Source organism: Gymnogyps californianus, chromosome 2, assembly GCF_018139145.2.
Source record: "Gymnogyps californianus isolate 813 chromosome 2, ASM1813914v2, whole genome shotgun sequence".
In the NCBI taxonomy this organism is placed as follows: Eukaryota; Metazoa; Chordata; class Aves; order Accipitriformes; family Cathartidae; genus Gymnogyps; species Gymnogyps californianus.
The window spans coordinates 157,127,368-157,152,342 of record NC_059472.1 but is presented as its reverse complement, the minus strand read 5'-3'; the positions used below and the strand labels follow the sequence as shown (position 1 = coordinate 157,152,342).

General features: G+C 35.9%; 1 protein-coding gene across 2 annotated transcripts in view; it reads right to left on the bottom strand.

Annotated features, from left to right (window-relative positions):
• Window positions 1-24,975, bottom strand: part of ESYT2 (extended synaptotagmin 2) — an 88,946-nt gene that overhangs the window by 10,167 nt on the left and 53,804 nt on the right. Inside the window, exons 7-17 of one of the 2 annotated variants that reach the window (XM_050890654.1) lie at window positions 22,417-22,472; window positions 17,344-17,464; window positions 16,557-16,733; window positions 16,058-16,140; window positions 14,697-14,745; window positions 13,939-14,028; window positions 13,310-13,405; window positions 5,786-5,848; window positions 3,715-3,789; window positions 1,750-1,836; window positions 801-950 (exon numbers count right to left, since the gene is read on the bottom strand). In XM_050890654.1, the coding sequence (XP_050746611.1) occupies window positions 801-950; window positions 1,750-1,836; window positions 3,715-3,789; window positions 5,786-5,848; window positions 13,310-13,405; window positions 13,939-14,028; window positions 14,697-14,745; window positions 16,058-16,140; window positions 16,557-16,733; window positions 17,344-17,464; window positions 22,417-22,472 (1,047 nt within the window). The remainder of the gene's footprint in view (window positions 1-800; window positions 951-1,749; window positions 1,837-3,714; window positions 3,790-5,785; window positions 5,849-13,309; window positions 13,406-13,938; window positions 14,029-14,696; window positions 14,746-16,057; window positions 16,141-16,556; window positions 16,734-17,343; window positions 17,465-22,416; window positions 22,473-24,975) is intronic. The other variant, XM_050890655.1, reaches the window with a different exon arrangement.

Below are 24,975 nucleotides of genomic sequence, written 5' to 3'. Positions count from 1 at the left end.
CTCATTATTCCCTTCCCACACTCTACACACTTCTGGTGCAAGTGCTATTTACTTTGCAGCTCTAGCCACCCGGAAAGCTATTCTATAATTTTTTTCTTCTAATCTTTTGAAATTCAATCCTACATCACAAGTTCTTCTCACTTCATTGTCCTTACTTTCTCTTTTATAGGTTACTTTCATTTATTAATGACAAGTAAGCAAGAAAGTGCTTTAGAAAAGAACAAATAACAGAAGTTAACAGAAGTTTGACAGTGTTTGCAAAGAGGTATACTACCTTATTAAACCAAATAATTTAGCTGGGGAAAAAGACAAACCAACTTTCAGGTATGCAAGTTTTGTCTTCAAAACTCCAATGTGCTTGAAAGTTGGTCTGAATTTTTCTAGTACTATGAAAGTACTTCCTTTCCCTATAAACTTTATTTTTTTTAAACCATCATGACTTCAGTTCCATTTCTATAAGATAAAGGTGATTTCACTGATCTGTAGCCTACTGAGTCATAAGAGACTTGAAGGAACTCAGATTCCAAACATGATTTCCGTACCTAAAACCACGGGGAACCTCAGTCTTAATTAATGCAGCTGAATACTGTTCAGTTCAGAGAATTTTCTGGTTTTGAAGTAGAATGTATTTAAATTAGAGGTTATCTTTGTGTACTTGATAGCACTGCCACAACTAAGGACACTTGGCATTGTGACACCCAAGGAAATGTACTATCTTCTTCACAAAGCTAGAAGACCAGAAGTCACAACAGTCTTAAATATACTTTCAGATATTTACAATGGGAAAAGTTTTAGAGTACCCTGAGTGCAATCTTCATGTTTATAGTGCTGTTTGGACCAGAGTTGCTCAGGTGGAACCGCTGATGCATAGTTAAATCTTCACTCTCTAGCAACTGGCTTAGAGGCAGTTTGAAGTTCCCCAAAGAACACTGGTGCTGTTCATCCCTCACCTGAAGGAACACAAAAGCTAAGTCATTTTGTATCATCTGCTTTGCAAGAATTCAGAGAAAGAAAAGGACATGACAGTTTTATTTAAAAACAAAAAAATCTAAACAATATCAAACGTAGTTTGTTCTTAAACCAAATTTCCCTGATCATAAGATTACTTTACATTGAAGAAGGAAATAGCAAATATACTCAATGCCTAGTTTCTTCATCCCTGTCTTCTACAGCAAAACCAAGACAGAAAACTAACCATCCCATCTACATCTACCTGACCCTTGATCAAAATAACTACATGGCTTCCAAACGGTCTCTATGAAAATGAATTCCCACAACTGTTAGAGGAATAGTAACTAGGACAGTCCTCATTTACACTCCAGTCTCTTTGAACTATGTAAACGACATGTCAGCAGTGTAAAGGGATACAGTATTTGGATAAAGCAAAGACTTCCTTGGGATGAGAGAGGATCAGCCATACATAACAGCAATTTCTGCTAGCAGTTAAGACTGTTAGGTTCGAAACAGGTATCAAAATTTACTTTTTTTCCTTTTTTTTTTTTTCCTTTTTTTACGTAAGACAACCATCAACTATGTTCTTCCGGTGAGATATTGGTTATAGTCTTTCTTGCTTTTAGTAGTAAATGCAAATAAACATTTCATAGCCTGGTCTTAAAAAACACTTTAGGTATAATTTTAATGGTGTTCACAATATATTCTGTCTCATTTCATAACAGCCTGTAATGTCTGAATGTTACTATTGCAATGTCTTAGAAAAGAAAGGTATCTAAAGAGAGTGAGACAACATACCTCAACTTCAAGATCTTGTCTTTTGGGATTGTGTACAAAGAAAGTAAAGTTTTCTTCCCATACTGGTTCATTGGTCTTGTATCGAATCTAAAGTTAGAGAACAGGAAGCATACAAATAATAAAACATTTTTGTCTAATAAAGCTGGTGTCAACAGTCAAGTACATTTTTCATTTTGGCTTTGCAAAATTTATGTCTGAAACCTGACATATTTAAACAAAGGCCAAGCGGGATCTACCCAAGGCATAAACAATATCACATATAAAATTACACACAGGACATTTAATAGAATATATTTTGCATTAAAGTTGCTGTATGTAAAGTAAAACTCCTGCTAAAGAACCTTTACTTCACACCAGCCTATGAAAAAATGCAAGGTCTTCAGACTGGCACATTCTCTCTCTTATCATACTTCTCTATAAGGGCTGAACTAACTCAATGAAACTCCTAGAAACTAGTATTTTTCCTTCTAATCTCCAAGTAGCCATGTGGAAGATTTCACTGCCAAATCTCACTGCTTTCAGCAGCCCATTGATAGGGAGGGGCGGGGGGGGGGAGAGAGAAAAAAGTGCTCATTTAAAAAAAAAAAAAAAAAAAAAAAAAAGGCGCTATCTCCAGGAACAAAGGACTTGAATTTCTATCTCCATTCTCTAATAGGTATCAAAATTAAGACTGCATATAAGATCCGGTTTCGGCTTTGTGACAATTTTTGACAGGGTATGAAGAAGCTAAATTAGACGTCCTCTCCTTTTGGCTCACTGACACTTTTACTTTAAAACAAAACAAAACACAATCATATTGCATATATCTACTTATCTAGGTATCACTTCATTGTTGCTATTTTATTTTAAAGAGCTGTTTGAATGCACAGAGGTTAGTTATGGACAAGACAACAGGTATGTTGAATGCCTTGGGCCAGAATCAGAGGGATCACCATCAAGATCAACCTCATGACAGGCATCTGTTACAGACCAGCCGATTAGGAAAAAGAGATGGATGACGCGTTCTTCAGACAACTCAAAGCTGTCTCAGGTCTGCAGAACCAGGTTCTCACTGAGAGCTTCAACTACTCTAATGTCTTCTAGGAAAGCAGCATGGTGGTGCACAAGCAATTTAAGAGTTTGTGCTAGGAAAACACACACTGTTGTGTTACGGTTGTTCTCAATCATTGGATGTGTTGACTAGGAGTGGTGTTCTTCTGAATCTGCTACTTACAAATGAGGAATATTGGTATGCAGATGTGACTGTCACCAGTAGCCTTGGCTACAGTGACCTTAAGATCACAGAGCTTAAGATCCTAAGGAGCACGAGGAAAACAGATAGCAGAATAAAAGCCTTGGACTTCAGAAAAGCAGATTTCAACTTGCTCTAGGAACTGTTAGAAGTGATTCCATGAGTGTCTATCTTGGAGGGCAAAGGAGCTCAGGAGTGCTAGAGGACAGCCTTCTCAAAGCACAAAAGTGGTCCATACCTCAAAGCAGAAAAAGCAGCAGACATAACAACAAAGTAGCCTGGCTAAACTATGAGCTCCTGAGAGCTACACAGCACTTTGGCTAATCTAAGGCCCTACTTTAAGCAGAAGGTTCAAGCAGATGATCTTCAGTGGTCCTTTTCAACCTGGGCATTTCTCCAACTCTGTGATCCTGTCAATTTTCAAATCTTGAGCAGTATTTTGAAGCCTGCTGTTTGCCCACACTGGTATTTATATAATCGCTACTGTAGGAATCCCAGTTGCAGATCAGAACCTACTGTGGAGGGACATCTACAAATAGTTAAAAATCTGGTCTCTACTCACAGACAGTTTAAATTGAGTAAGCACCCATTCAATCCTTGGCTTCTGGTTGGCAATTTCAGTTCTGGTGGTAACTTTTAGTGCAGCGTATACTCTCAATGGCTTGATAGCCAATGCCAAGCACACAGAGCCACCAAATGTTGTAGACAGCCAAGTATAAAGAGTAGAAACTTACCTTACTTTCCTGTGCCTTGTGTCCAACTGACAGCAAAACAAGTGGGTTGGGATTGCTGTTTATTTTCTTTCCTGACTGGTAAAGAAAAAGCAACAACTTTGCCTTCAGAATAAAGCAAAACCTCTCTCCTCTGAAACTTAAATGTTTGCATCTTAAAAATACAAATCATATGCATTCTACTGTATGCTTATCTATTATTCTCAGTATTTCATTCAACAGGCTTGAATGGCAGACTGGCTAGTAACTGGTGAACACATTAACATGAAGGCATCCAACTACCTTAAATACGCTGAAGCAAAACACTGCAAATAAGCAGTTTTAGACTCCTTTCCGTTTTCTTTAAATGAAATTGGTAAGATACAAATTCTTATCCTTTAATGAGCATTGCAACCCCCAAAGCTAATGAAGCATAGTTAAAACTGCAAAATGAATATTGCATGCAGATGGGAGATATGGAGAAAGCACAAACTCAGGAAGCTTACTTTATTTACATTGCAGTAATATTGTTAAATTGGATGTAATATCAGAACATTGATATTCCCCTCTTTTCAGTTTGGGGAGAAAGAAGATGCACTATCATGTACCTGGTGTATATTTCTACAGTTTACCAAATACTCTTTATTAGAGAATCAACCATCTGCCATATCTGAGCCTTGCTCACCAGCTGTATAGCATTACATCAAACTGTGAAAATAAACATCAGTTTAGAAACAAATTATATACACAAAGGAACATTCCCAACTACATGTTTCTTTCACAAATTTTAAATTAACCTAACAAAAATTTAAGTCAGAAAGAAAAGTTAGACATGAAAGTTAATCATCTCAAGCAGGTGTTAATGCAGTTTAAAAGGCCTACAAAACATAGTATACATGGTTAATAATATACTTTGAATTCTACCATGTACAAAATTGTACAGATCAGGTATGTAAACAGAAAGTTAGTTAAAATCTACTTAATGCATGTAAGGTCACAATTACAACCAAGTGATTAAATTATTTTATATTTTTAAATTAAGAATGTACATATTTTAGATATTTTTGGATCCAAACTTACATGTTGGACATCATATTTCCATTAATATTACTTGACTTTAATGTGACACCCTGCTTATAACCATACTTTCCTTTAGAAAAAAAGCTGTTAAGAAAGCACTCCTTTCTTGGATGAATGCCGCATTTTTTCCATGATTTCTAATAAAAAATATTTAGCTCTCATCAACGACAACAGAATACAAACGTTTAAAGAACAGAAAGTCAGACTACACTCCAACTGATGGTGTTTAAAAATGGTAGGTGACATGTTTCATTTTTTCTTCGTCTATCAAAAGGTGCCTGAAACTCCCTTTTCTTCATAAAATGATGAAACTACAGAAGTTCACAAAAAGACCCTGTTGCTTATGCTGATATGTAAATAATTTTAATTCATACTAAATAGGTAGCAATATGTACACACACATATAACGCACCTCTAACACCTGCTACTGACAGATTTGCTTTTGACAGTCTATTAGAGACTGCCTCTTGTCCAAGTTCCTCCAGCTGAGAGCTTGGCTTATGTCTTCCAAGTTTGCTTCTCAACTCTATGTCTTCCATATCAAAAAGCTCGGCTAAATTTATTTAGCATGTATATAAAAGATGTAAAGCCTTCTAAAAACATCTAGCAGAAACAAGATTATTTCAAAACGTGTCAGAGATTGATTTTATTGGTTAGTCATTCAGAGTTGACCAGTAGAGTATCACTCAGTATGTAAAAGATGTCTTAGCTTTCATGTCAGCTTTGTTCTTTAGTTACTACTTCAAATTAGTTCTCTGGACTATTTTTTTTTCCCCAGTCTTCTAAAGCAGTCTATACTCCACTCAACTGATCTAAAATTAAAAATTACCACAGACCATAGTATTTTACCAATATCTTGACCGCTTCTTGAAACGAAATTTAAGTAAAACGTAATTGCACTAAACATATATCTGGCAACAGAAATTCCATCCACTGTTGGAAGAGAAGTGTTGCAGGCATTTGTGCATTTCCAATTACTTTTGTGACCTTAAATGGACAACTATATTAGTTTTACCTTTAGGGCTTTCTGAACAGCAGCCTTCTTCAAGCCATCAGGGTTAAATTCTAATGGATTATGCTTTTAAGTCAGGAGAGAATGAACATAGGAAGGGTTAATAAGTCATGCAATGAAGCAATTTCACTAGGTTAATTAATTATGACATGACAACATAGGACAAAGCGGGGAAAAAAATCAACCTAAAAAAACCCAAAAAATCTTTCAAACAAAACAATGAAGGAACACAACAACAACAACAAAGTCTGACAAAACTTTTTTTTTTTCCGCTTGTCCTCTCTGAATGTTTGTATTCTGCTTTAAAACTAATATAGTCACTTTCAGTCCACTTATATTTCCCTTACCAGTTTTTTTTACCGTAATAAAGAAACTTCACAAAGTAGGTTTTACTGAATGCCTGATGTCCTATGGATTGCCTTCGGAATGAACCTTTTTAAAATTTGGTTAAGTATATTTTCACAACATAGAAACTTCTCTGATGATAAGTCAAGTAATTATGTGAAGGTGTCCTTTTATGGGAGAAATTACAATGCTAAAAGTATTGATAGGGCTTAGATCATTATAAAAACTGAAGTTGTTTAAGCCTCTTCAGCAGATGAAAGATACAAACACTGCATGCTAACCAGAATGAAGGTCTAGTACTTTACTCAGTTGAATGAAGACATGCAAATACAGTAACAATAGGAATCTGAACTGATTTAGCAGGACAAAACCTCCGACTACTTTTCATTAAGCAAGCAAATTTGTAAATTTTATCTTAAGAATAATATATTGTTCTTCAAGGGACACATGTAAAGTACAAAAATGTTACAGAATATTTGCATTCAACTCAAGAAATAATTTCAGGATATAAGATTTTGAAATAAAACAGACTTCAAGTTAGTATACTTACGGCTGGCTTTTTCTTTAAGCACAAATTTTTGTTTCAAGGGAGAATTCTACTTTAAAAGCTGCAGTGTGTGGTATCAAAAAAATTGCATAATGGCCTTTTTAAACACGCTGGTTTATGAACAGGAACCAATATTATTAATGCTCTGCCAAAAGAAATGCCTTCCTGAAATTCAAATCCAAAAGTGACTAAAATTTGAAGAGAGATTTAACCTTTATGCAGAAATACTTTTTTACATTTTCTTTTGGAATGTCATATCCTGAAGTTGGCCAATATATGAGATGAGATTCCTGGCATTCAGCTTTAAAATTTCTATTTGAGAATGAACATACAATATGATGAAACCGGAGAAAACCAGAAATAAGATTTGGCTGGTTTTGTGGGGGTTTTTTAATCATTATTTTTCTTAAAATAAAATTAAGGAATCTTCCACAGCTGTTTATCTGATAGGTTAGGGACATACTATTGCACTTAAAGACCTTCAAAGATGGAGACCGCACAGTATCCCTAGACATATCAATCCTAATGTTTAACTACCCTTTTCATTAGAAAATTTTTTAATGCCCAACAGGTACGTTCCTTGCTGGAGTTTAAGCACTGTTTCTTGTTTTCTGACAAACATGAAAAAGTCACTTTGTTTGCAGCAGCCTTGTATCCTTTCCATCCCCATGTTTACTTCCTAAGGCTGAACTCTCTTCCTCTGTTAGTCCCGTTTACTGTCTTTCTCGTTATCATCACTGCTGCCCTCCAGATCTTAAATTGCTGCAGCCAAAATCAGGGCCTTAGTAATGGCTAAGTAGAACAGAAGGATTAGTCCATACATCTTACAGGCTATATTCCTCTCTTCTATATACAGTATGGTGTTTGTCTTTCATAACACTATAATATAGCACAAATACAGATCTATTTCTGCAGGGCTATCCATCAGACAACTATTTCCATCCCATATTTATACGGCTGCAATGACCGTCCTCTATGGAAAAGTACCTTATTTTTTCAGATCGTATCTGCAATTCATCAAGATCATTTTGAATCCTAAACTGCCCCTCAACTTACTGGCCATCTTTCCTTCACATTTGCACCTGCATATTCAGTACACATCTTTTTTCCCCCTGTATTATTATTTCAAAGAATTTTAAAAGTCAAAAACAAACCTATGTGATCAATTATAAAGGCAGGCAACCAATGATTCCTGGATATTGAACATGTCTCAATTCCTCTGGAATCATAGCAAGGATAGGCCAAGAGGGACATCAGCTGGGGCAAATATATTTAAGCCAGACTTCAGGTTTCAAGGGAAGGAGCTGCAGGTCCATGAGGATGGTGGCTGAAAGGCCAGGTGGGAGGAGACTAGGAGAAGAAAAGGGAGTATTCAATATAAAAAGCCAAGAAAAGGTCTTGCCTTGAGTGACAAAATTGTCTTGCTATGGTTCTGAGTGTCTCTGCAGTTATAGGAAAAGGGGACGGGTATCCAAGAACTATACTGATAACTGACACAGTGGAATAAATCAAATTTCAGGCTAGCGTTCTGTAACAGCCAGTGACATTTGCAGTAAATCCTAATAACAAACCCATAAATTACACCGCAACTAACAAGCTGTTTTGTTATTAAGCCAGATCCTAATTTAATATGCTTTGGAGTACGACTCATTACTTCTGTTGACACACTAAGTCTTGCTTGGGGTTAAAATGGGGTTTTAGAAGTTTCTGAATCTGTGAGTGCATCCTCAATTGATAACCAGAAGACAGTCACTGATCTGTAAGAGCTGATTTAAAATATGGATAATTTATATGTTATATAGACACCAAATCAAAAGAAAAAATTGTTATGAACTAATGATAAAGTATCATAAAACTAGTGTTACTCACTTTCGGAAATTGTACTAAGAACACTATTCACACTCCTTAACTTCAGATAAATCAGATTTAGATGGGTAAATGTCTGAATTAGGTGTCATGAATCTAGGTTCCAAGCAGTCAGTAAAACTGTCTAGAAAGGAACAGAGAGCACTCAGGGCATTGGATTTTTCTCTTCCTATATAAAGTGAACCCATATTTTAACACCACCACCCCACCCCCCAGTAGCTCATGTTACATGTCAATTAGATATCTGAACTTGCAGGTGTGAATGTTTGCATAATACCTCGTGTTTAAAGATGCCCTGAAAACAAGATGCAGTTTTATGACTGCTGAAGCTGTTATTATCTCTTACTACAGTCCCCTCCTCTCTCCTGGCCTCCAGCCATAAATCTCATCCTCTTGCTTGCTGCAAGACTAGCACCCATGCAACTGCAGAACAAGGCAGTTAACAGTGCTGTTGAAGAAAATCCAGACCCAGCTATCTTAAAATGGTTGTTGTTCCACTCTGACTCACAACTTGCTTTGGGGATTTGGAAAGTTTTGTCCAATGTCTAGATGCTGTTACATGTAGATGACCTGTCCTAATGCAAAGATCCTAAGATCAACAAAAACATCAGGGCTGCACTCTTTATCAAGCATTTTGAATTTTTTTTTAAATTATTATTTTTAGGATGTATCTAGTATTTTTATAACTAAAAGAAACAGCAACTACTTATCAGTTTTAATACCAACATAACTGAACTTGTGAACTGCATTTCTTATTCATTAGGTTTTAACAAGATTTGGTAATGGATGTAACTTTTTTAATACTTTAAAATGAACTTCTACACAGAAACTAACTGAAAGGACCACAGAAAAGGGTTTTGTTGGGATTTGGGGGGGCAGAGGGGAAGGCTTTTTAAATCAAGGTTTATGATATGAGCCAAAAGTAGCCAGCCAGCAACAAATTTATCTGCACAATCTACAATGGCATACCCACCTCTCTCTGGCAAAAGAGTTCTTATCCTGAACAGATTCTCATTCTTTTTGAAGATACCAAGGTTGTGTTTACAGATTTAAGTGTAAGATATTCAGAGGCTCATTAGTTTGTAATAATCTTGTAACATTAAATTCAAGCAAAAAATATTAATTGGTGGTTCTCCCTAGCTGGGATTTTCCTGACTACAGACTAATTTGAAAAAAAGAAAAGGAGCTTGGGAATTTGCAAAACAAGGAGCATCATGGAGTGAAATAGAATTTACAAGGGAATTTATAGTTTGGGGAGCACAAAGAACCACACCCATTTTTAAAGCAATACTTGAACCAGTGTGGAGAGGTTGCAAGTTCTTACAAACATTGAGTGCATTACCTTTTAAAGAAACTACAGGGATGTTGGTTGTAATATTTTTTAGTTTAATTTCTTTTCAATAAAAGCCAACAATTCACCAGCACACAGTGTGCTAGTATAGTATGCATTTTATTTCTCAATGAATCAGCAATTTAAGTTACATGTAAGAGCTTTTACAACAAACTTATCTTGGGTTTTATCATAAGAAGTTAATTACTTACCCAATGATATGCTGATCAATGAAATTTAAGTAGCCTTTAAAATGCAATAAAAATAGCACAAAAACAATGCACACTTGTTGAAACCATGCAGCAAAACAAATTGCATGCTCTCATTCCACTAGAGTGAGTGGCTTTAGTAGCACTAATCCACACTCTGGCAGATAAAAGGTACAATACAAATAATACCAGAGAACTCACAAATAGTGCTCTATAGAGTGAGGTAGTGTTTTCACAAAAGACTAGTCCCGATGCTCTCCTCTCTTTTAAGTATCCACACCCAAAGTTTCCCTCGTAGATACTCTTAGGAAGATGGAAATGGAAGGAGAAAGCAGAGTGATGGGATTGTGGCAGAATGAATGCATAAGCAGCTTTACTACACAAAAAAGTTAAGGAGAACAGTCAAAGGAGTCCAGAGAAAACAGCAGATAACAAAAAGTAAGTAAATATTTGTCACTACAAATAGTTTCATCTGTTAAATGACTTTCTGTAGCACAGAAAGGAGTAAAGTTTTTTTAGTTTTGTTTTTTATTAATTATTCAAATATATTAACCCACTTTCCAAGTTTACTCTTGGTAGTTCAGATTTATATGGCAGATCCAATTAAGTAAATTTGGAGACCAGCCTTCTACACCGTTGCTATTTCACTGCAAACATGTTTCAGATAAATCATCTCAGTGTCCCAGAAACCCGCAACTATGATGCATCTGTGCAAAAGATGTGCCTGTACTGGGGATTATCCACTATAACTCAAACAAAACAAGGTTGATGACAAGATCTAAAATGTACCAGTGATAAGCATTAACTTAAGAAATCCATTTTGAAGGTAACAAAAAGTACTTATTCATCTAGAAAATATTTCAGCTGTAACATTAAAGTTGTGGACAAAAGGCTTCAGAACTATTAATAAGGGTCAGTGTAATTTTAACACTTCATTCTCTTTGAACTTTTTTTTCTCCACAAATACAAGCAATCCAAAAGAGCGATTAGTTTTGCTATTACACTACACGACCCCTACCAGTGAATATGAACACAACATGAGAAGCCAGGAGACTTTCATGTTTAGTCTTGTACGTGTTGTTCCATATTAGAATCACATGGACATAAAAAAGCTGTATTCGCTGTAATTCACTGCAGTTTGTCTAGCAGCTCCATGGCATTATCTAAGCATTTTCTTTATAGAATCTATAGGAATCTTTTCAGCTCTCCCTCATGAAGAAATCTTCCCATGGTATTTTTCCCCCCCACCTGACTGTGAAGCCTTTTTGTATCTGGTTTTGGACAACTTGAATTTAACACAGTATTGTACTATTTAATTGTTGTAAACTTGTAAATGGAATTTGCAAGTGTTCAATGTTACTTTCTATCATATTCTTTATAACACATTTCTGGAAAGAAAATGACTTGAAGTTAAATACTGAGTCATTTGTGGCAACTGCTTTTCTGGGCTGGTAGAGCAAGAAAAAAAAAAAAAAAGAGGGTTAAACAGGTCCCACACTATGACCATCCTTATTCTCAACCCACCCAGACAATCTTGTACTGTAGACAGAACATCAGACACAGCAATAAGAAATTTGGGATCCTGCTGCCAAATTTCCTAACTGGTCAGCTTTGTGCAAGGAACTTCCCCTTTCTGTGCCCTAGAGTTTAGAGATCTACTGATGAGAAGTACTGATTAAGACATTGAAATTAAAATACTGTCCCCAAAAGTAGGTAGAACTCAAGACTTGCAGCCTAACCTTTCTGAAGGAGGGAGACAATGTTACAGAATGTTTGTTTAAAACAGGAAGGGAAAAACTAAACTTATGACAAAGCCTCTTGAGTATTTGCTGGAGAAGTTAATCTAATAGAGAGAAGCAGAGTTGTATGGAAAAAAATTGGAAATTGTGGATGAGAGAACTTTAAACTATTCATTTTAAGTAAGAGGCTTTAGTGTATTTTAACAAATATATAAACTTGTAACAGTTTGAGTAAAATCCAGTAGTCGAACAAGAAAATACAGCAATGGGTTCAATTTACTCTAGTGCACAAAACAGATGGCAGACAGACTTCTGCATGTTGCAGTATTCTGAAACTGATGTTAAGCACACCATAATTCTATTCTATTTCTGCTTACTCTGTACAAGAGTAATTCTACTCTTTTTCTGCTAAGTTACAGAGTTCCCCTGAATTCAATACAGTGAGGTTAAAAAGATAATGCAGGACTCTATTCCAAATGAGCTACACCTTTTTAGCTTTTAAAATAACCTATAAATACTACTTCCAAACACTGCTCTATACACCCTGGAATGGACATGAAATCACTAGTCAGTGATGTAAATTGTTTAGGCTATTAAGGTTTCATTTGTTACCACTCTGTTTGATGCAGCATTTTAACTTAAATTTAAGATGAGTGGACAAATTCGCAAAATGCATGCAAAAAAATCTGAGGCTTGAAAACTTTATTCTCTGATTCGTATTTTAGTCATCACTTCCAAAATTTCTCGTCTAATAGCAATGCTGAAAAACAGCAAAACTCGGTGTTATGCTTCACATATCTATTTATGGTAGGGTTTACTTTATTAACACTATCATTTACAATCAGGAACAGTACTTTACTAACCCGAAATAAACGACAAAACAGTCTGTACTTGTCATAAACAAGCTATTTCACAGTCCCATAGTATAATCCATATAATGACAGAACCATTATTTTTTTTGGTTTTATGTTTTGCACAAGCAAATAAACAACACTTCAAATGACAACCTGACAGAAATCTCACACGTATTCTGCCACTGTAACATCAACTGCACAGTATTAATTTCATGACGAGGACTTCCGTACCTTCAAATCTACCACAGATACCCTAAACCAAAGCAAGCAAGTTTACCTGAACTCAAGGAAGTGGGCCTTTTCCCAGTTAGTTCCTTAAAATTCCTCATGCTAATCCCATACTATTTATGGAACACGCTGTGTAATAAAAACATGCAGCCTTTCAAGTCCAGGAAAGGAGCATTCTTTAAAGAAAAATCACACTGATTAAAGAGTAATGTTTTATTAAATATATATCTATAATACTATACTACTAGAAATGCGGACCTTACATTACACGTTTTGAAACGAGAGAAAGTATAGAAAACATGGCATAATGTGTGTTAGTAAAGCAGTGTGCCATACTACCAGGCAAGACATGCTGGAAGTACACAAGAGATACCCATGACAAAAGGGTATCCATCAGAATATAACTTACGGGCAGGTTTCTTGCGGAGTCCAAATAGAGAATAAGCAATGCAGAAGAAAGCCCATCATTGGCTTGGTCTTTATCAGCTTTAATGCTTGTCAGCACCTAAACCGAAAACATACTGTAAGCCTTTCTGAAAATCAAATAATGTTATTATTTTTGTCCCACTGCTGAAAAATATTTTAAAAACATCTCCCAAAACACAAACATTCACAAATACACACTATGAAGCATAAGAAGTAAGTTTTCAAGACTCATATAGATATTTCAAACCCATTTTTATGGGAATTTCCACCCCATTTCCTAATTTTTTTTTTTTTAGACTGGACAGATTATAATATCATATCCAGCTTTATCTCTCAGGCTAATGAAATGTTAGCTGATATTCTCAAACCATAACATTAAGAGAAAAGAAGAGGATGACAAAAGCATTTTAAAATCCCATGCTACAAGAGTACATTGACAGTTATGACTGGTTTGAGATTTCTAAAGACAAACAGCTCGGAATAAAGTTACAGGTTTATGCAAATTCACAACAGCTAGAGAATTAAATTACTTACACACTTAAAAAAACAACACAACAAAAAACAGCCCACCACAATTAAGATTAGGATACAAGTAATGTGTTCCTTTAATACCTTGTCTAGATTTTCAGCAGTTGGCATCAATGTGAGCCATTCCAGTTTTAAATGCAATTTTCCTTTGGACACTTCATCCAAAGTAAACCACTGAAAGTTAAGCAAAGTAATGTGAAATAATCTAACACCAGACGAATACATGAATGCAATTGGCTCTTCAGGACATTTAGGAAATGCTAAGCTCTACTAGAAATCTCGTAGAGCTGAAGCCTGCATAACCTGAAAAGATCTGATTCATTGTTTAAAATGTCCTATTTCACACTAAATATTACAACACAGGATAACAAAAACAGCCACGCAAACCTCTATGTCGTATAGTAAAAGAATTTTTAAAATATCAAGAGAATTCTTTAAGTTCTGTAAAGATGTTCTGGAAATACAAACCCTGCATAACATTACTATAAAATCTCTCTTACATATAGGACAAAAATTAGTCTGCTAAGTCTGGTAATAATTAAACTGGGCAATTAACTATTCTCCTGCAAGAAAAAGCTCTCACCAAATATATGTTACTGTTTTTTGCATTTACATACTAGTAACCTTAAAACCCCAAGGCAGAAGAATGGCATTATTCTTCAGATTTCACCAATTCAGATACCCCTTAAACCACCGTACTGATCATCAGGGAATCTATTTCTATAGCATTAAGGTTGTTCATGCACATACAGGAACTATCCCCAGGAAAAAAATAATAATACAAGAACAACTACATATACAACATATGGAGTTTTTTAAACCAAAACTTACTGAACACTTACCTCATCTAGAAGACGCTCCTTTTCAACTTCAATTAAATCTATCATCAAACTAGAAAAAAGAAAGGAAAAAAAAAAATCCAATCAGTATTTTAGCCAAGAAGCAAAAAATCTAATACAGAACTCAAACCCCACCCTGTGCTTGCTGAGTATGCAGGCTTCCACTGAGATCAAAAGAGCAGAATACTATTCTTTTAGCCCCTAAGAAAGGAAGAAGTAGGGAATGAAATGGCTGAACGAAGATGAATGCAGGATAACAGAAAATATGCCTATACTAGAGCCCATTTTGTAGCTATGAGGGCAACTGGCACAATATGGCTTACATACATATGACCAAACTCTCAAAACAGTGACCACATCCAAACTACCCACTGGAAATAGCCCCTGGACATATGCTATGACCGAATTCATGCTTTGGCATTGTCTGGTAGAGTGCTAGTTCACACAAGCTAAAAATGTACCAGGGAATCTGCTAAAAATTAAACAGGGCAGACAACTGCATGCCAGTGCATGAACATTTGTTGTGGCTTTTTATTTTATTAGTACTGATGTACACATTATGCCACGTTCCCCCCCCACCACTTCAGTGTAAGATTAGGGAAGTGCAAAGAAAAGAAGCCTTTGTACTACCTACTTCTTTATTTTAATGAGAAGAGAAGTAGGTACTGTTGCTCCTGTTAAGAGAGAAGGAGCTGGAAAGATAAGGGAGTTCTACTCTGTATGGAAAGCAACAATGGGAAGCTCCAAAACTCTGCAAGAAATAAAGGTGACAAATTACTGGAGAAAGAAGCTGACTAAAACCCTGAAATGTTTATGGGTAAACACTAAAGGTAGGCCTATGGAATCTAAGAGTGAGTAATGTCTGTGAAAGCATTACAGCAAAATTTTTTCTTTAATCAAATAGTTAAGATCAGCTCTTAGAGGAAAATAAACTGTGAAATAGCCATTTAAAAACTATGAAGATGAAGAAGATACACAGTTATAAAGCTATATTAACTTTGCCTGAAGAAATAATTAAGACTTAGTGCTAGCTTACAAACATTAAAGCAGGTAGGCTACAATTCCTAAAAAAAAACGACCCTTTTTTTTTTCTGGGTACTCACAATACTTACCTTATTTTTAAAAAAAAAAAAGTAAACATATAGCTGTGTATATACACACACAAACACATTTTTATATACATATATTTACATATATGAAATAATTAGGGAACTACTTACTACCATAATTTAAAAAAAAATAATTTATAAATAGAGCAATATAGCAGAACTACAACTGCAATACAATGCAAAAAGAAAAAAACACTACATCAAAATATTTCATCTCTTTTCAATACCTACAAACATATTCTCCATAACATTTACCTTCCCAGGAAGTCATCTTTATCTGGATCTTCATCAAAGAGCTCAATCTCTAGCTCCTGTCCTGGATGTTCATATACTAAGGCCTGGAAGTACAGTAAGATGGCACTGTCAATGGTGAAACTAACTAGTTTTGTTAAATGGCACAGTAACAGTAAAACATTGAACTGCAGTGCCTTTGTGTATTAAAACATATCAATAAGCAAATGCTTTAAAAAAGATGCAATTTAATGAGTAGAGCAAGTATAAGAGCTTTTCAGATGTGATTTGCTAATGTTGGCTTTAAGAAACTAGACTGCTTTTCAGAATTACTGATGCCTAGTCTAGACAAAAAAATTATATACATCAATGGGGAATTTCTGTTTTGTTACAGAACTTTGGGCTTTTAGAGGGAGACATAAAGAAGCTCCCTGAGGAAGTCCCCAGAGTATCTTCTTTAACAAAAGAAACTTTAGAAGACAACTTTACAGAACGCACAACAAGGTATTTTTATTGATTATACCTCATAAACTTCATTCCATTTTGGATTGAGATTTTCTTTGATGACCTTGCTTTGGAAAATCTGATTGCCCACACGGATGATTCCATAAGGATCTGACTTCCCTTTGACAATCCCTTTTAGGTAAGTATCTTTCCCCTCCAGGTCCTGAGCTTCAATAAAGTGTATCCTTAGAACACCCTGAAAAAGGAAAAAATGAGTTTATGTAGTAATCTGAAAGCTTCCATGTCATCACAATTTATGCAATATATGTTTTATAATTTCCATTGCAATTTCCTTAACATGAAACTTAGTTTGGACACACTGTAAATGGAGGGATATCAATGATGATCCACATACACAGCAGACCTAGCACTCAAGAGATGCCTGAAAAGAACAACTGTCATCAATCAGAAACATGCCATTTATATCAAGAAATGCCATGATACTGGAATTAAATAGCAATAAATAGTAACAACTTTCAAGTGAAGAGCACTAACAATAATTTACAGTGGTAATATAAAACATATGCTACTTAATTTTTAGTCTATACAGCTGAACTATATTTTAGCAAGTAATATGTTTAAGATTCTAGCAAAACAAAAAAATCCCTCTTGGCGTTATTGTGAAACATTAACTCCAAAAAAATTATTTATAAATTAAATCAATTATTTTAAGTGACTGAATTCATGATAACTTGTACTACTGCAGTAACTGTATTTAGAAATTCACACACGTGCATATCTTTAACAGTTACTACTACAGAAGAAACTAAATGCCAAATTATTGGTATTAACAGAAACATGCTTACCTTTGGTATAGGAAACCGCAGCTGAGCAATCTGCACTTCACTGACAAGGGGGACTGTAATTCTATTTGGAAGGACCAGGTAGTTGGATATTATATCCAATATTATTGTATCTGATAAGCCACTGTTGGAAAAAATAATCCTCAGTTACTTCATGAGAATTAAACACGTTAGGTCACACTAATATACTCTTTTTGCTGCTTAACAACCTAAATGGAGAAAACAATTGCCTTTTTGGGGGGTAGAAGACACATCTGGTTTTTAAACACTGGTTTTTTTTTTTTTAAATAAAGGATTCTTGCCAAAATGCCCACCAGGTGGAAGCAGCTGACACTGAATAGCAGAAACCACAGAGATGAATATAAAGTTCTCATTTCCCTGCCACTGCCAAGTTCCCCCCTCACCCCCACCTTTTAAAGCCACCCAGGATAAAAGGCTATTGCATAAGTTTTCTTGCCTGCATTGCATATAACCAAGCAGATGTTAATTGTTAATCAACTTTTGTATTTCAATAATGATTTAACTATCCGTGAAAGTTTGGCTAACCATTCCTGTATTGTTATGAAACAAGTTGTCCTCTTGAGCTGGGAGGACCATCATTTAAAACAGAAACACAAAGAAAACATGCTTGTGGCTGAGTAAAATATAGCCTAGGGAAGCAAAACAGGTTTTGTTCTGGCAAAAAGGGAGTGGCAGTACAATCACAGTGGTAATGAATCATTTAAAAAACCCAACCCCATACCCCTCCACAAACACAGAAAAGAAAAAGATTTCCTAAGCTATGAGTTTGCCCGGTTTGGGTCTGCACTGACAACAAATCAGTACGTTGTCACACCAACACCACTGGTTACACACATTGCCTACACTGGCAAAAAGGCAGAACTGGAGGGGTATGATTCACCATGGAAGACAAGTATCCAGGAAGATTTTAGGGGTATGTACAAAGGTTCAGAGAGAAAATTATAAAAATACTTGAGGATATTCTGAACTGCAGGTGCATTCTCACTAAAGCTGGTGGAGCTGCTTCAGGGATGAATGATTTCTCCTCCTAAATACACTTTATGATTCTCCTTTTACAGTCTTTATGAAATTAAGATGCAGATAACATTTGATTACTTAGAACATTTTTCAGATGAAGCACTTGTGTGTAATCACCTTGTGAAGTTTTTCTAAGACTGAATCTGCAATTGGAAGTAGCTTTGACTCAGCAGCTAGCATATTTATAAAAACACAAAAGCTGCAGTGGAATGGAATATATATTACATTTTATTTGGGAAGAAAATTTCGTGGTGAGCAATAAACATATTATGATAGAGATGGGTAACAATTAACCCATTAAATACAATCTGGCCCATTTCAAATTCACACTGATCTTTCATGCCAGAGATTTGCAACCTGTACAGCCTGCATCCCCTTGGCTGCCCACTTCCACTGTAAATCTAGATGAACTATGATACATGATAGAACATGGCTGACTTTTTAATGGCATCCAGTACAATTGGAACAGAAGAAACTCAAGGTTGCATCAAGATTAATGGACAGGTCTGTGCAGACCTCTGTTTATTCTCTGAAAGAAGTGGACAATGTTAACATATTGCTCAGAGGAAGTTTCCTCTCCACTTCTGTGGGTTAATTCACATCTGACCTAAAGAGGAGTCTTCATTCTTCTTCCTTTCTTGCAGAGCTTATCCAATCATATTTACAAGGATTTTCATTCTACATGAACACTGAACCCTACAAATTTCTAGTTTCAGTAATTCTTAAGACAACTACTACAAGAAGATAATCATGTTATTTGAAAATAAGTACCTTCCTTTAGTCATCATTGAACACATGTTGCTTTTCAAACTTTTTCAGTTCCGTTTTGCTAAACATCAAGTTTTCAAATTACATATGCTAAACTTTCTCTAAAATGAGCCAAGAAAATAGAAACCATTATTTTGTTAGTGTTGACTTAAAAATTTAAGATAAAATCTCAACCAGTCTTAACATTAAAAGGAGGGGTGGGGGGAGAAGCTGAGGTGATGGTAACTACACAAGCAACAATCACACTTTTTTAAAATACAAGTCTGGTGACAAATCTCCAGTAGAGAAATCAGATAAGTTTTTGTTCCTGCTTTTGTTAGTGTCCCTATCTGGCAAGAAGAGAAAGCTCTGCCTTTGTTCTCAATAAAGCACATGCCTTAAGAACAGATGATTAATGGAGAAAACTGACTGACCTAGGTCAGAGAAAGCAAAGAAGCAGTGCAAGAGAGGCAACGGTACCAGAGTTGCCTTGAAAGAAAGGTTATTGTGCTCTTCTCTAGTATTTAGTTAAGATCACATACATTATGAAATAAGCTATAGGCATAAATAAACCTATCCTAGACTAGCAAAAGGTTCAGAGATTGACTAATCTTCAAATGGAGCTACAGCAAATCTCCTTAAATAAGAGAAAGAAACAGCCTGAAGCACAACACAGCCCAGTCACTGGGAAGATTTGCAATATGCTAGGACCAAACCCAAACTCTGTGATTCCGAAGGTCAGCCTCACAATTTTATCCCAACATAAATGTTGGGATACTAAACTAAAACATCTGAGAAATGAATATGAAAAATGAACCAGCATTAATGGAATTTCACAGAATTTTACACAGAGAAACTGGACTCATAGGCGGTAGCAGATACTCTGTCTTTAAAAACAGGAAGCTGAAAAAGAATACTGAAGATCGTAACTAAGCAATGAATTAAATGAATTCTAAAACAACATGACACTTTCAAGCTGTTTAAAACTTATCTAACCAAATATTAGCCAACTGGGATGCTCCCAGATGGAAAGTATTGTTCACAAATACAAGACAAAAATGACAACCTTTTTCATTATTTTATTACTTAAACTAAGAGGTCTGATCTATGGAAAACAGAGACAAATCACTGATCAAGCAACAGAGAAAGATGTATCAATTTAAACCCTTATGTTGATGCATCAATAAACAGATTATTAAGATCACAAAACTCTAAGTCATTGATTCTAAGTACGATTATTTTTTCAGTTCACAAAAATGAAAGAAGTGTGAAGTGTTTCAAATAGTTTATTATAGTAACTGTCTTCAAAAGCTCAATTTCATTCCAGAAAAATAATTGGCAGTTACCTACTCTGTTGTATTGCTCTCTATTTAGCTCTACTTAATTTTTAGTGACAGAATAAACAGCTATATATTTTTCCTGCGTCGTCTTTATTCATACTGCAGAGACAGCACATCTCTGACTGCATAGAGTATTTTTACTGTATCTGAAGCAACCGTAACATAATTCATCTTCCCATCATCCACATCCCCTGCTGACAGCACTTGAGTATTCTCACAGCCTGGCTCCTCCTCACATAAAGATTTTAATTCCACTCCTGCATAAGCTATACTAATGATGGAATATGAATTACTTTTGTGTTCTTCTCCTTGTGGAGTCATATACGAAGAGCAATGGAAGTTGTTAACAGCTGACAGGGAAGCTTCCAGCAGCAAATGCAGAAAATAATTTATTAGAAGACATTTGCAAACAGGGTGTAAGTAGTTTAATGTGCAGCCAACAGCCGTAGGACGAAAAAGGTACCTGTGGCAGCTGCAATCTCTTGTTCATCATTGTTTATAACAACTACAATATGGCAAGCTGTCGTACCAAAATATACAATCTATCTATACAGATAAGAAAAACAAATACAGCACTGCAGAAATCTCTTGGCAAGGCAGAGCATGACTCACCTCAGTTACAGTTACTATAGAAACTATACCACATCTAGATGGCACCATTTTATGCATACGTGGCCAAGCTTGGTTGCTCTGGAAACCATAAACTTGAGATACTTAGCAAGACTTTGTTTACATCTGAGGTTTTGTGTTTACAGTCAGGCAAATATGTAGCATGATATGAATCTCAGGACCCTAGTAAGCTGAAGTACTAAACGTAAATTTATTAGTGTTATGTCAAAAGAGCAAATTATTACTCAGGAGCTGTATTTTGGAAGCCATTTTCTCACTCATCAAGAAAACCTCTTTCCTCGGAGGCAGTCTTAAGCAGGCTTGAAACATAAGCAATTCTTGCAGCCATTAACCTACTTAATGCAAGTTCTAATTTCAAACTGTTCAACTGGGATTCCATGCAATGGCTTCACATGTCTAAGTGAAGCAAAAAGTGTTTCAGTCACGCAATTGAGCACTAAAGGATTAATTTAATACCTAAATTCAAACTTTTGTTTTTAAACAATAAAAAAATAATTCTGGAGTCAGCCAACTCTTGAGAGTATGGGATCCAATAAAAGGACTAGTCACAAAATCCAAGTGTGTATCAAATCTGCCATTATCCCCTTAGCCATTGTCTCAATATTAAAAAGCCCCTGGGTAACTATTACAACTTGATAATTATGAATATATTCATGGATTTAACCTTATCAGGATTGCAATGATTCAAAGCAGCTTGGTTTTCACCTCTACTTCTGCTTTTTTCTTTGGGATTTTGTCATGTACTATTTTGAAAAGCTCTGAATAAGCCAAGCATTTTTTCTAGCTATATATGGTCAATATTTTTGCTACTCCACTTGATCTTCACGTAATAAACTGAAAGCTTTAAAAGTAAGTACTTGAAGAGATTAGAAAGTTTATTTAATTTGATTACTGTCTTAAGGTATTTCTAACTACCTTTACACAAGCAACTAGTGATGTATCGGCATACAAAGCCACGAGCCAAGATGTGAACCCACTGGCATGAAAAATAAGGCTCTTTGCCTTTCTTCTGTCCTAGGAGATGGCAGATAGGAAATTCACAAGATTCTGGAAGTCTGGAAAGGCTGAGAACACTAAAAAAAGCACATTAAAAATTATCTTTTCAACATGTTTTTAACAAGAGCTGCTAGATATACTTCTGATGTACTTTCACTTGTAGTAAAATCACTACCTTCTGCATATTGAGCAATTTCCTATAATTCTAAATTAAGAGATAAATACTCAGAGTCATTTAACCTAAAATTGTTTAGCTGATGGTCTTCAGATTTTCTGGGATTTATTGGGGTGGAAGAATATCAAACACTGCTTTACATATACTCACTTCAATCCCGGAACATCCAGAAGATTGGTCAGTCCAGTCCAGTTAATTTCCAAAAGCTGTAAATTACAGAGAAAAGAGGGAGGGGAAAAAAAAAGAAAAAGAGAAAAGCAACTTAGAATTCACAATACTGAAGAAGCAAACCTGATCACTATAGATTCTGATCAGTGGAGGGTTAATAACGAGTTTCCAGGATTTTCTTAAACAGAAAACCAAAACTTCTTCCATTCTCAATAATTTTTAGCCCCAGTTTTTAAAACAGAGTTATAAAAACAACTCACCATCATCTTTCCACCCTTCCACACATACATATAAATACACACATGCACACCCCAATATACACGTGTACATAGTACCTACTATATACAACCAATATCAAATAATGAAATGTGGTCCTATTTTCTGGAGAAATATTTCCATATTCACCACAGACCTGTTATAGATGAACAGTCACCAACATGAATTTGCAAAGTATACTAAGCTGATGAAGAATCCCATTTGAGACCAGGAAAGTAAGAGATCTAGAAGACATGACCAATGGAAAGAATGAAGAATTGGGATTAAGAAGGTGGAAGGAGGACGTGACAACAGCTTGCAAACACAGAGGAGGCTGTTTTCAATGACAAACAGACAAATTCATTCTACCACTGGTGCAGTAAAGAAGAAAGGTATCAAGAGGATTAAGTATCAAAGTGAGAAAAATCCTCAGAAATAATTACTAAGGATAACTCATTGCTAGATCATATATACATCCTTCACTGAAAATCTTTACAGAATGTTACACAAACAAATGCTGTAAAGGTACTTATTCTGTTTCAGGGCTGCTGGCATTAACAACTAATTTCTCATGTCCTTTTCAATCCTATAATCTTCTAATTCTAGATAACAAAACTAACAGAACCAAGTTTCCTTATCTCCCTTCTCCCTGAAAACTTTCTATTAACTGCATAGAAGTTAATTGAATATAAGCAACAAACAAATCCAAACCCACCCAACTACCACCATGCTTCCAAATCCAACTAACCCAATCTAAGAATAACCGCATGAAAAAAGTTCAAAAGATTTTCAGATTCCTCAGTTAAGAAACTAATTGTGGTGGTTCAGTTAAATGCTGAAACAAAACAACAAATCTCTAAAAGAACCTATGTTGCATCTTTCCACAAACAGGCAAGAATAATCACCCTACATTCATTTTCTATTTAAAAAAACAGCACATACCATTCTTTTATAAAGGATCTATTAATAGTTTAATTAGTCATTTCCTTTGTGAATACTGTGACTAAAGATAACACATAATACATTTACTGACATAAGTAGCACTGTTACTTAATATACTTTTGTAATGGTGGCAAAATATTTCAACAATGTTATCTATGATGCACCTAACCTACCTGGAATAAACATTTAAGCAGAAAAAATCATTATTCTTTCAACAGAACAGGTAGTAAGATTTAATAACCGAATATTCCAAAACAAAAGGCAAGACATATCATGGGATGTACTGCAAGAATCTACATGAGCCAGCAACATGCCCTTGCCACAAAGAAGGCTAATGCTATCCTGGGCTGCATTAGGAACACCATTGCCAGCAGGCTGAGGGAGGTGATCCTGCCCCTCTGCTCAGCACTGATGAGGCCACACCTGGAGTACTTTGTCCAATTCTGGGCTCCTCACTACATGGACATACTGGAGAGAGTCCAACAAAGGGTCATGAAGAAGATTAAGGGACTAGAGCATCTCTTGTATGAGGAGAGGCTGAAGAGAGCTGAGACTGTTTAGCCCAGAGAAGAGGAGGCTCGGGGGCAGGTCTCGTTAATATCTATAAATACCTGAAGGGAGGGTGCAAAGAAGACGGAGCCGGGCTCTTCTCAGTGGTGCCCAGTGACAGGACCAGAGGCAATGGGTACAAACTGAAACACAGAAGGTTCTCTCTGAACATCAGGAAACACTTTTTTACTGTGAGGGTGACTAAGCGCTGGCACAGGTTGCCCAGAGAGGTTTTGTAGTCTCCACCTTTGGAGATACTCAAAAGCCATCTGGACATGGTCCTGGTCAACCTGCTCTAGGTGGCGCTGCTTGAGCAAGGGGGTTGGACTAGATGACTTCCAGAGGTCCCTGGCAACCTCAACTATTCTATGAGTCTGTGAACATACTACAACAGAAAACAAACATTTGGTCCCATCCATGGAATAAGATTAGTGTCTTCCTAACTATGCCATTCAGAAGGGTGAATAAACCTACAGACTTCAATAGAATGCTTAAAATTTAGCACTTTTCCTGCTGATATCCATTCAGAAAATTGCTGCAAGATTCTTCTTAGCCTCCTTCTTTTACCGTATTACACTCCTGTGCCTCTGTAGAGCCATGCAGTCACACTTGACATTTTCCAGATCTCCCCTGGAAGTGGTGTTGGTGCGCACATGGAAGAGCAGCAGTGGGTAATAGTCTGAGGGCCAGACAAGCTTTAACAGTCGACAACATCCTGAATCTGAGGCCCAGGCTAGCAGCAAACCTCCCGAGACAATAGGTCAGGATGGCAGATGGGGGCCTCTGTCCCCTGCA